At 40.3% G+C, this 13,264-nt stretch overlaps 1 protein-coding gene across 2 annotated transcripts in view; it reads left to right on the forward strand.

Moving 5' to 3' along the window:
* Window positions 1–13,264, forward strand: part of sh3pxd2aa (SH3 and PX domains 2Aa) — a 48,937-nt gene that overhangs the window by 2,606 nt on the left and 33,067 nt on the right. For both annotated transcript variants that reach the window (XM_083909160.1, XM_083909161.1), the window contains exon 2: window positions 4,542–4,622. In XM_083909160.1, coding sequence (XP_083765286.1) covers window positions 4,542–4,622 — 81 coding nt within the window. The remainder of the gene's footprint in view (window positions 1–4,541; window positions 4,623–13,264) is intronic.

A 13,264-nucleotide genomic window follows, 5' to 3' on the forward strand; every position in this document is an offset into this window, starting at 1 on the left:
ACTGATACAGACGATGATGTTATTTGGCTAAATAAGTGGTGAATAGCATAAATCATGGTATGTGATTGAGGGTGAACTATTACTCTATAAGGGTTCCAAAAGGGTTCTTCTACAAAGGCTGAGGTTCTACCTGGAACCATTTGCTTCTGAAAAACCTCTTTCCCGAAGAAAAGAAAGTGTTTTTCAAGGGTTCTTGGTAACACTAATGGTTCCAGTAAGAACCATTTTGTTCCAGAGAACCCTTTAGAACACCTTTCCTGAATAAAGGGTTTAAGGTTCTACCTGGAGCCAAAAAGGGTTCTGCTATGAGGACAACCTGAAGAACCTTATATGGTTCTACTTAGCACTTTTATTTCTAAGAGCGTATGTTACATAATATAACCAGTGTCATGTGGTTTCAGGGCCTTATTCAGGTTCCTCTGAGCCTTTGGGCCCCTGGACCTTGGCCCCACAGTTTGGAACCTTGCCATCCAACCACGATCTCAGTGAAAAACATGGTGTGGCAGCAGGGACAGAGTTCAACCACTTTAATAATCACATATAAATGAGTTAGTCGTAGCAGTTGGTTTAGTTGTTTTGTTTTGTTGGATAAACTGAAACAGAATGAAGGACATGATAAAGGAGCTAAAGGAGCTAAAGGAGCTAAAGGAGCTAAAGGAGCAGAATAAACCTTCTTCTTCTTCTTCTTCTTCAGGCTTTGACTCTTCCTGTTTCCTGTTCTCACCACGAGGTCAAACAGTGGCAGTGGAAACTTGCGTGGATCAGTTTAATCAGATCCAGAAACTCTCTCTTCTAAAACTCACTAATGAAACTGTCACACTTATTATTTTCATTGGCTCAGGATCAGACTCAGGATCAGTGACTGTATTAAAGCACAGACTCAGGATCAGTGACTGTATTAAAGCACAGACTCAGGATCAGTGAGTGTATTAAAGCACAGACTCAGGTTCTCTGTGGTTAAACCATGTGGTAAAGACTGAATGTTTCCAACCAAAGGTTTTGTAGTGTGTTCACGGTCAGACTGTGTTTTATAAGTGACTTTAAATATAGAATCTTAGGCGTGGTTCACTGCAGTTAGTGGCGAGGCCGACATTCTGTGCTCCACCAAATCTCTCTCTGCTCTTTCACTTCTTCTTCTTCTTCTTCTTCTCTGAGAGACGACAGCGTCCATCGTTCCCTCTTCACTGTAAGTCACCTCTTTACTCTTTTTATCCGGCGTTCGAGTGGCTTTGTTAACGTCGACGTTGATCGTAGAGACGTTGTCTTCAGGGAGGACGGAGCGTAAAGTCGTCTGTAAACACGACGTGAATATTGATGGAAAAGCGAAATCATCACACGTCCAATTAGTTTCAGTCAGAACAAATGATGTTTGTGAGCGTGAACACAGATCTGCCTCCACATGGTTTCTCCTTATTTAGGACAATGACGTCACTGAAGCTTCTGTGTGAATGGAATCGTCACAAAGTCACAGATAACGTGGTTTTATCTGTGTGTGTTTGTGTCTTTGGAGAGAAAATGTTCATTAAAGGAGCCGCACATACTCTGATTAGATTAGATTAGATTAGATAAGACACTCTGGGGGTGAATTTCCTCAGGTCAGAAGCTCACAGTGAGAAGGTTGCTGGTTTGTGTCCAGGTCTTGGTCGTAAAAATATGTACTCAGTGTTTTTATGTCCATGAATTAAAATTTTTCATGGAAATGATCCATTTGCCCTGATGCACTTTGACAGAGAATTGACTTTCTTATCAAAAAAAAAAGTATCTCGGAATGACTTGAAATTCACCATCATAATAGTCTGTTTTTATGTTCATATGACAAACAGACACTTTCTTGTTTGACAAAATGAAACATTTGTGTTCACTTTACATAACAAAATCATGAATTATCAACAAGAGTTGCACAGTTATGCTGAACACAAACATTTTTTTGCTGTCTCTTCATAAAACTGTCACAATTTTCTGTGTTTTTACCAACTTATTATTTTCTAATACACATAATTTAGTAAAAATGAGTCAAAGCAACGTTAACTTTAAAGCTTGGATACAGCTTTAATTTCTTTGTTTGTGTAACTTTAAATCTTTGAGTTGAAACAAAATCTAAATTTGTGTTATACTGTTTATGTGAACACAACTTATACATATTTGATGTTGTAATGGTATATTGTTAAACTCAATGTGTGTGGCTTTTCTCCATGTGGAGGATAAAGTGGTCGACACGTCAACGTTTTCACCTCCTTAACCCTGAAAGAATGTCATGAGTGGTTGTTACGCTGCACAAAGACAACTGAGTTGTGCGTCTTTGTGTCCTGGCTCTTACCTGAAGAACACACACACACACACACACACACACGTGTTCTCACAGCAGTAAATGCCAAAGCTAATCGTGCTAAGAACACATCTTTCAATCAGGAAACGACACAGTTACAACCTCTGGACGCCAGTAACTCTGTTAGAATGGGAGTGAACACACTGTCATGGCCGCCTGCCAGCAGCTGCTGAGGTGTTTTAAAGCTCAGCGTTCATGATCGTGGAGCTTTTGTTGTTGTGTCTGAACACTGATGCTCTTCTTCATGTCATTGTCTTAGAGCTTTGACTCCATTCATTTGCCCTGATGCACTTTGACAGTGAGCTGACTTTCTTCTGAAAATTTGTTTTTTTTCCGGAATGACTTGAAATTCACCATCATAATAGTCGGCATCGCCCTGAACAAGGATCTGTTGAAAATATTTGCAAATCTCTTAAGGAATATTTTTAATGAATTTTTTTAAAATCAGGAAATGATCCATTTGCCCTGATGCACTTTGACAGTGAACTGACTTTCTTCAAAAAAACAAAAAATATCTCGGAATGACTTGAAATTCACCATCATAATAGTCAGTATCGCCCTGAACAAGGATCAGTTGAAAATATTTGCAAATCTCTTAAGGAATAATTTTAATGAATTTTTGAAAATTATGAAATGATCCATTTGCCCTGATGCACTTTGACAGTGAGCTGAGTTTCTTCAAAAAAACAAAAAGTATCTCAGAATGACTTGAAATTCACCATCATAATTGTCAGCGTCGCCCTGAACAAGGATCTGTTGAAAATATTTGCAAATCTCTTAAGGAATATTTTTAATGAATTTTTTTAAAATCAGGAAATGATCCATTTGCCCTGATGCACTTTGACAGTGAACTGACTTTCTTCTCGAAAACAAAAAGTTTCTTGGAATGACTTGAAATTCACCATCATAATAGTCGGCATCGCCCTGAACAAGGATCAGTTGAAAATATTTGTAAATCTCTTAAGAAATAATTTTAATGAATTTTTGAAAATCTGAAAAAAATCCATTTGCCCCGATACACTTTGACAGTGAGCTGAGTTTCTTCAAAAAAAAAAAAAGTATCTCGGAATGACTTGAAATTCACCATCATAATAGTCGACATCGCCCTGAACAAGGATCTGTTGAAAATATTTGCAAATCTCTTAAGGAATATTTTTAATGAATTTTTGAAAATCTGAAAAAAATCCATTTGCCCTGATGCACTTTGACAGTGAGCTGACTTTCTTCAAAAAAACAAAAAGTATCTCGGAATGACTTGAAATTCACCATCATAATAGTCAGCATCGCCCTAAACAAGGATCTGTTGAAAATATTTGTAAATCTCTTAAGAAATAATTTTAATGATTTTTTTTAAAATCAGGAAATTATCCATTTGCCCTGATGCACTTTGACAGTGAGCTGAGTTTCTTCATAAAGAAAAAAAAGTATCTCGGAATGACTTGAAATTTACCATCATAATAGTCGGCATCGCCCTGAACAAGGATCTGTTGAAAATATTTGCAAATCTCTTAAGAAATAATAAAAATCCAATAACAAAGTATCTCTGAGTCATTTCTTCCTCAACAGTAGTTTAACTTTAACTCTGTGTCGTGTGGCTCTGTTACCTTGCTTTGTTGCGTTAGATTAGCGATGACTCTGACCTCCTCCTGACAGATAAATGGACTCTTCCATCTCAGACTTGTCAGCTTCCTCAGGGCTGCAGCGTCGCTCCAGTCGAGGTTAAAGGTCAACAGGTCAAAGAGATGATTCCAGCCTGAAGTATGAGCCACTGACAGATTTATAACTGACTCCACTCTGTGTCATTGGACTAATTGTTTGAGTCTGCTGTTGTCAGGAAATCCCAAGCAGTTTTTTGATGATTTCATTTATTTATTGACATAGTTTTTTCTCATCTAAATGACCACTTCAGTTTGGACATTCACTCTTTCACTCACTCGCACAAGGACACGTCGACATGTAGACGAGCTGAGTTTCACAACCTTCAAAGTGAAAGATGACTCACGCTAACACTGAGCTACCCTCGCTGATAACGCTAACTCATATCAGTGTTATGTGTGTTGATATGATACCACCCTGTGCTGGTGTCTGGCAGAATAACCTCCACTGCTCTGAGATCTTTGGTCTAACAGAAAACTGATCATTGTGGTTTGAGCTCACAGAGCCTGAACTAAAGCTTCTTCTGTTAACTCTTTGTTTGTTTCTCTCATCTCTGCAGGTTTACCTCATCAATGTCACCTACTCTGACAACACATCTCACATCATCTACAGAAGATACAGCAAATTCTTTGACCTCCAGGTAAACGCTCACCATCACTCACTGACTCCCTGCTGTGTTTGTGATGAAAAACCTTTTTGAATGATGATGTTCTGTCAACGACAGCGTTGTTCCTCACAGATGAACTCACAGTTCTTCACGTCTGTGGTCGTGTTCTCCAAACCTCACTGAATCAATGAGTGTGTTAGTCATTGTTAGGGAGACGTGGTTTGTGTCCTGTAGACTGGTGGAGATGAAATGATGCGTCTTCTCTCTCTCTATCTCTATCTCTATCTCCACCTCTACTCTTTCTTCATCTCGTTCATGTCCTGAAAATGTCAGGCCTGTTTTATAGAACAAGCAAAGAAATCATTGTGTTGACTGTAGCCTGAGCGACTGTGACTCACAGATATGTAGATTCTCCAGAGTTGGCTGTCTGCAGAAACCAAGACATGGCCAAAGTAAATGAAGAATTGCTCCACAATATGAATGCTCTTAAGGCCACATTATACTTCTCCGACTGCGTAATGCGTTATCCGTCTGCGTCACCACGGAGACGCCTCAAGCCTTTATGCTTCTGCGTCGTGTTGACGGACACGCGCTGCAATTTCCCACCTGATCAGTAGGGGTCGCTGCGCAAGGTTGTTGTGCTTCTGGCTACAGTGAGCAATGGTGTCCGAGAGAGAAAGACTGTTGTTGTTGAAACAGTGGACGTTTGTCACTTTTCTGTGTCACGGAACGCAGTTTTAAGATAATTTGAGGCGAGAAATTGTCCATTAAGAGTCTAAACATGTGCTGTGTGTGTTAAGATATGACGTATTTATAGTTTGGCAGCGGCGTTATCGGCGGGGATCAGCTCCACGTCTGTGGACGCTCGGTGCTCACTGTGAGGCGGCACAGAGCAGCGTTATCTCGGCCTGTCCTGAGGACCAATCGCAGCTCTTGCCGTCTCCGTTGTCCCTTGAGTGACGGACACTTAAAAAATATTTTGTGCAGTCGGAGACGACGCAGAGGCTCTTCGAAGTATAAATTGGGCTTTATTCATGTTCCTGGTGTCCAGGGACATCTAGGCAGTGACAGAGATGTTGTGTCTGTTAATGAAATGAAACAGAAGCATGTTTTTGACGTCTTTCTCTTGAAGTTTCTCTTTAAGGTTTGCAGTGAAAACCCATCTGTGTCTCTGCTCAACATACTGAGTGAATGTGTGAATGTGTGAATGCATTGATGTCGTCCTCTCTCCCTGGTTCCACTGTCAGCTGATAGCAGACGTATGTATGTTTGCACACAGGTCTCTGGATCACTGCTGCAGTGAGAGACTTTTATTTAGAGCTCACTCACGTCTCAATAGCATCAGTGTGCAGGTGTGAAAGGTCTCATTGATAAACTCTGGACACATGAACACACGACTCAGCTGATGAATGATCCACGTCCTCACGACGCTCTGGAAACTCTGTGTTTGAGTCTAATTCAGACTGATTCTAAATGAAAAAACAGTTCAACGATATAAAGGTTAAACTAAACTAAATTTGCACTTGGTTTCAGAATCAGAATCAGAATAATTGATTAATTCCTGCCGGAAGAAAATAATGAATAAGATCCTTATACAGATATAAAGAAGTGGTTTTTGAGTCATCACAAATGTCTATTAATAAACAGTGTTCTGGAAAAGTGTAATGTGACAGTGTGGACATGTGTCTTTATCTTCTCACTGTCAGTGTTTCACAGATGTTTTGGCCTAAATCGCTCCCATTCAGGATCACAGGTTGATTTTCTGAGCTTGGTGAGAAGCTGCAGCTGCTGCTGCTGCTGCTGCTGCTGCTGAAGCTGCTGCTGCTGCTGCTGCTGCTGCTGCTGCTGCTGCTGCTGCTGCTGCTGCTGCTGATGCTGCAGGACAAAGTTCACTGGACTCGGCCTTCGTGTCATTGACTTGTCAAATAAAGCGTCCCATGGTCACATGACCAAACTCTGGCAGAGTTTGACCAGTTTGACGCCTTCAAACATCCCTCACTACACATTTGTGGGATTTAAAGCTCACTCACTTTCTGCTTCTCTGTGGACTGTTGTGATGAGACACCACAGTGATGATGATGATGATGATGATGATCTCATCGTCTTCAGAGTAACCTGGAGAATCTCTTGTCCAAACATGTATCTGCTGCACAGCACAACCCTCTAGAGTTCACTCTGAAACACTGAGAGAACTTTAACTGAAACTACTGGAGACTGTGTTTGTCCTCGAAGAACAAGCTGTCGTCACAGAGACCTGAGATGATGATTTCACTGACTCCAAAATGACCTTTTTTCTCCTTCTGATGGACATTAAACCACTTCAGACTGAAACTACTGTAATTATGTTATGGAATAGAATAGAATAGAATAGAGCAGAGCTTTATTTTCCAGCATCATTGTCTTCTTCAACATCAGCTGTAATGGAACGTGATATCACTGCCTGTGTTTGCAGTTCAGTTCAGTGAAGAACATTTTCTTCTTCACCTTCTTTATCAGGATGTGAGTCTGACTCTCACTGATGTGGGTTTGTTTCAGAAGTTCTTTGTCAGGTCGGAGTAAACCAGGACACACAGAGGAAAAACGTCTCTGTCGTTCAAAAAGACCTTCGTCTGAACGTATAAAGTATAAAGTGGACGAGTGATTGTGTCTCTGTGTGTCTTTGTGTGTCTTTGTGCGTCTCTGTGTCCCTGTGTGACAGACAGAAGGACACACTGTGACTCACACTGTTTTACGACGGCTTGTGTTGTCCTTGTGTGTCTCTGAGTGTGTTGTTTATGCGTCTTCTGTGTGAGAATCCATTTTAGTGCCTCATCCTTGAAGCAGCAGCAGATGATGATGATGATGATGTTGCTCTGGTTTTGTTTGTTGAATCGATCTTTGGTTCGATTCAGATTCAGATTCAGATTCAGAGAGTTTTTATTTAGCAGCTTCTTCAGAGTATCTGCTGTGACCTGGTCCAGGATTCACTGCTGAAGTTCAGCCTCCTCTGTCCTTCAGGTCTTCTGTTCTGCTGTAAGTGAATGAAAAGGCTCATTGTTTCAGGTGGAGGATAAAGAGCTGCTTTATTTCTGTGGAGGAAACAGACCTTTGAGTCAGAGGAAGGACACCTACAGGACACCTACAGTACAACACTGGACCTGTTCTCTCTAACAATGACTCACTTGACAGGACAAACCTACAGTGGACTGAAGGAATGTGAGGTTTCACAGCTTTAGTGACGAGATCTGTAGAATAAAGAAGGAAAGAAGAAAGAAAGTCTTTGGTTTATAACGAGGAGATTTTCTAGTTAAAGCTGTTTTGAAAGTCATATAAGTCATAATGTGTAGTGGAGGAAAGAAGCATCAACACTGTGACTTTACACCAGCTGAACACACGTGCTGTATATGATGGTCTGTATTTAATAGTAAAGCCTCACACTGTGACCTGTGTAGATGCTTCATATCCAGTCTTATCTTTTCTATCCAGCCTCATATTTCTGCTCATGTCAAGGTCTTCTCTCCCAGGATGAGATGAAACTCCGTCTCTATCTTAAATCTGTAACCGAGCGGCGGCTCAAGGTTTTTTCTTTTTCTTTTTCCTTCCATCTCCAGCTCAGCCTTTGCTGCCTTTATTCAGTGTCTCATAAATCACGGCTGTGTGTTGTTACACCTCTGCTCACGGAGGACAAGGTCGTCCTGATGTAGTTGAGAGCAGAGGTTTGTTTGAATGACGACAGGACAAATGGAATCAGCACATGGTGACGGAGCAGAGAACATGAAACTGTTTTATCTTCACATCTGAGGGAAAAGCAGGAAAATAACTGTTTCACCTTCATCTCTGTTCAACAACATGTTCTTCAGTGTCATTTTCTGCAATAACTGCAAATATATTTTTACCATTAATCATCGATTGTGGCTTTAATCATGTGAGAAAGAACAGACACTTCACGACCTGAGAGAGAAGATGACAGATTATTACCCAGAGTCTTGTGTTACATATGAAACAATATGATCTTTGTTATTTTACAACAACTTTACCAAATAAATCATGTACATTAAACTACTGACAGCTCCATTATGTCAGTTATTCTTCAGTCAGTCGTCACCTCGAGTGATTTATTAACTGGACTTTGGACCAGAACTAGAAAACAACCACAGTCTAACTTCCTCGTCAGTCAGTTAATCATTATCATGATTATAAATCATTTTATAAACACATAACACTTCACACGTGTGATTCTCTAACTGTTTCAGTCCAAACTGATCTTCATCAGTGTCTCAGTCCACAGCTCAGTGTCTGTTTGGCCTTTTCCTCTCTACAGCTCTGAGTTAATGAACAGAGGAAACATCAGTCTGATCAGGACACACTGGACTCTTTAATGTCAGCTGCAGATAAATCCATGATAAGAGATGAGAGAATTCCCACAGGAACTCAGAGATAAACCCAGGTGTTTGTCACCTCATGTTCTCATCAGTCTTTTCTTTGTTTCTCACACTTCATTATCACTCGTTTCACTCGTATCTCTGCAGCTCGTCCTCTCTCTGTTTGTCCTGCATGTGTTTGTGTGTGATGAACTTTCCTGGTCTCTGGTCAGAAGATGATCCTTGTTCCTCTTGAAAGACCTTCAAATGAAAACCCTTCTCCAGACCAGAGTACTTTTATTTGTAGGTAAATGTGCTTTTTCAATATTTTATAAAGAAGAAACCTTTGCTTTCATGTGATCCAACTTGACAAAGCAGTTTATTTAAAATCACACCTTTCTCCTGTTGTTTCCTGCGTCTTTCATGTCTTTTATAAATGTCGACCCACTTGCTTTGGCTCAGTTCCTCTGCTCTGCTGCCCCCGGTGTTTCCAGGCTGTCACTTCATCTAAATTAGCTCCACCTTCAGGGTTAAACCTGACCACAGGTGAACTGTAACGTCATTGACCTACTTATTTAACCTGAGTTAAAGCAGCGTCTGTGCATGTGTTCTTCACACTGAGGCTGTTTGTGAGACAGTAAATGTCACATGAAACAATGACTTATTCAGGTTATTAAAAAGAAAAGAGATGTTAAACTTTAGAGGAAAATGATTGATGAGTGTTGGGTTAAATGGAATTGTTGTTCATCATAATTCTTTTCTAATGACTATATAACGTAATTTCTTCTTCTTCTTTGAACATCATCTGCCTCCATCTCTGTCTTTGTCTCTCGATGCGTCGGCTCATGTGATCTCAGATCAGATCTCAGATCAGATCTCAGATCAGATCTCTGAGGTTTTCTCCCAGTTTATGTTCTTTAAACTCTTTGATTCATGTGTTTTTAATGAACGTTCTCGTGAGTAAAGCGTCCACCTGTCTGAACTCCATCACCACTGCCTCCTCTGAGAGAGAGAGTCAGATATTATGGGATGTTCTGGTGCTTTTATAACCCTAACATGACAAAGGTTTTCTCTGACATCAACACATCGTCCACAGTGAGTGAAAGAGTTCTCTGGTCTTGAATGTCGTGGACCAATGAGACGAACAGTCAATTAAAGTCCAATTAAAGCCAAAAATAGACGTGGATCAGTGTGTGACACACAAGTGGAAACGATGGCTTCTCTGACAACTTTGAACAGCTCTTAGTCTCACGGTCTGTTTTCAGTCATGGTGGAATAATCGTCTGCTCCAGGACTCTGAACTATAGCGCCACCTATCATTTATTTGATGCACATTTATATTTGACACACATGCCCAGGCTTGTTTACTGTATGGTATTTAAACACATGCATGAACACTTACATATGTTTAGGTCACAGTTCATAGTTTGGTCTTTGCACTAAGATAATGTTTCCATGTGCACTTTATTAATGTTGTCACCAGACTTTAGAACATATTAAGCTCTAGATCAACCATCATGGCTAATGTTTAAATACATCCATCCATGGTCATGTCAGTGCTCAGCTAACTGCTGCTAGCCTCCTGAGCTAATTTAGCTGGTCGTATATTAGCTGTGTAGCCTTGTTTTAGGTTGTTTTCTAATTCTTTATTATTGTTAAATTACATGAAGAACAGCAACAATCATCCTGTTACTAGTTGGTAACAAAGATATGGTAAACAGACATGTTACATTACATGTCCTCAATTCAGGGTCAGCCCTGATTTGTCTCATTTCTAAGATTTTTCTCAAAATGAAACCCTATAGTCGCACATTTCTTAAATTTAGTGTCAGTGAAGTCATGAGTACATTTCACTGCTTGTTGTACAGATATAACTTTATAAAAAGTTAAATGTGTGTCTCAATTGCACCAACTCGCTCCACAGAAACCTCATGTTGGAGCAGTGGTTTTGAGTTCAAGACAGTTTGGAAGCTATAGCTCACTCCTTCAAAACACCGGCCGCGGGAATGAGTGGTGAACCCTTAACTACCAGACAGCTGCAGTAGAAATGTGTGAACAACGCTGCTCTTCATTCATATGATTTAACTTTGGACTTTTCTGGGTGAGGACACTGAACACAGATGTTTAGACTCAGTGAATTGAGCCACAGTGACACTGGTTCTGCACATCAGGCTTTATCTGATTAGTTTTCTGAAGAATCACCAGTGAAATGATGTTTGAAAGTATATATTTACCTTTATATAAGACATCGTATCAACATTAGTTGCAGTCTTTAAAACATCTGATCATTGTCACTCAAAAGGCTCCAAAGGTCACGGTGCATTAGATGAAGAGGAAAAATCAGATCCAGGCTCTGCAGAAGAAAACCAGGATCTCATGATATGAAGAAGTCTTTCTTAACCAAAGCTTTTCCCAAGAGCCTGAAGACAAAGACCAGAGAGGCATCTGCAGACCAGTGATGAATGAGTGAGTGATGAATGAGTGAGTGAGTGAGTGAGTGGAAAAGTCACCACATCCCCACACACACCTGTTGTCTTATCGAAACAAAGGCCGGTCTGGTTTCGCCTCATGGAACAGAACAGAACAGAACAGAACAGAACAGAACAGAACAGAACAGAACAGAACAGAACAGAACAGAACAGAACAGAACAGAACAGAACAGAACAGAACAGAACAGAACAGAGAACCCAGTGTTGACAGAACCCTCCACTCCCACACATGCCTCTCATGTGTATATATTTATATATATATATATATATATATAATGTGGTGACTCTGGTCAGTGATTTGTCCAGAGCTCATGCTCGGCTGCCCGTTTATATTTAGAGTCCTAACTGTGAGTAATTGTGGCTGTAAACTCCTTCCCCCTCCAGCTCATCACAGATCTGTGTCAGTGAAACTCAACACTGCTGCTGTCTTCACTGTGAGCAACGACACCACAGACGATGTTCATCTCTGTGATTTTCTCATAGATCTGAGCATCATTAGTGTGTTTACATCATGGAGATAAGATCTAGTTCATGTTAATCATAAGTGTGACGTGTGCAGCAGCCTCTGCACAGTGAGTCCACACAGTCTCACTGTGCAGAGGCTTCAACCATCACATGACTGCTGCTCATGAGCTTCTCCAGAGGTTCAGAGTCTGAATGTTTATTTCCATCTGCTTGTTTTCCACTGAAGCCCGAGTTAAACTCCTGAGTCACATGACCACGGACAGGAAGTGAGTCTCCGGTTCACTGCAGAATAACAGTGAGGCATCAACGGACTCTCTCGGCTCCTTAGATGGAGCGTCTATTCTTAGCATGTGTGCATGATATGAAGAACAAACACACACACACACACACACACACACACACACACACACACACACACACACACACACACACACGCACACACACACACACACACACACACACACACACACACACACGCACAGACATTTGCTCTATGCATTTTTAAAGAAATACAAATTAAAAAACGTCCACAAATGAATACTCTGTGTAAACAGAAACAATAGAAAAATAAATATTAACGTTTATATTTTATATTACATATGAGGTGCAGAACTAATGTCATTAAGAGGTTTCTTGAATGTATTTCCCAGGGTCCTTGAATGCATCTTGTTCGCTGCACCTCACATTATTAGGGTTTTGGCTTTGTTTGTTTGTTTGTTTGTTTTTGTTCTGATTTGATTCATATTAGACTTATTAACAGGTCTTTTCTGTCAATTATGTGACATTTGCTATAGATTCTCCTGTTGTTGATGCATTTGATGTCATTCTCAGTGAAAGAGCTGTTGTAGATGTTTGATAAGGTCTTTATTTTGGTCAGAATTTTCTTAGATCGCTTTTAAAAATATATCTACAGACGTTGGGTCTTGATATACTGTGTATTCCCAAGAATTAATTATAAACAGGTTGAGATTAATGTCCATAAATCAGTTGTGATTTTGTCACATTTCAGACAAACTCTGCTGTTTTACATTCAATCACCGTTTCCTTTCAGTGTTTTAAGATAATGTGACAGTGATGAACGATGTAATCCAGCATTATTATAATCCCCTGTATCTTAGATTAAGAGTTAAATGCAAAGACTTATATGTGTCTTTATAACGTGAGAGTATGACGTAATCATCTGGACTCTCTCAGAGACAAAGAGACAAAAGAAGCTCATCTTTTATCACCTTACTCTTACTCCAGTGGTCCAGTGCTGCAGAGCATCATCCAATCACGTCTTCACACTCTCTCTCTCTGTGCCGGTTACCAAGGAGACAGAGAAGTGAAGTCTGGGAAGTGGAGCGATGGTTTGATGGTTTGATGGTTTGGTCCAGAATGT

This window comes from Microchirus variegatus (genome assembly GCF_963457635.1).
Source record: "Microchirus variegatus genome assembly, chromosome: 23".
Classification (NCBI taxonomy): domain Eukaryota; kingdom Metazoa; phylum Chordata; class Actinopteri; order Pleuronectiformes; family Soleidae; genus Microchirus; species Microchirus variegatus.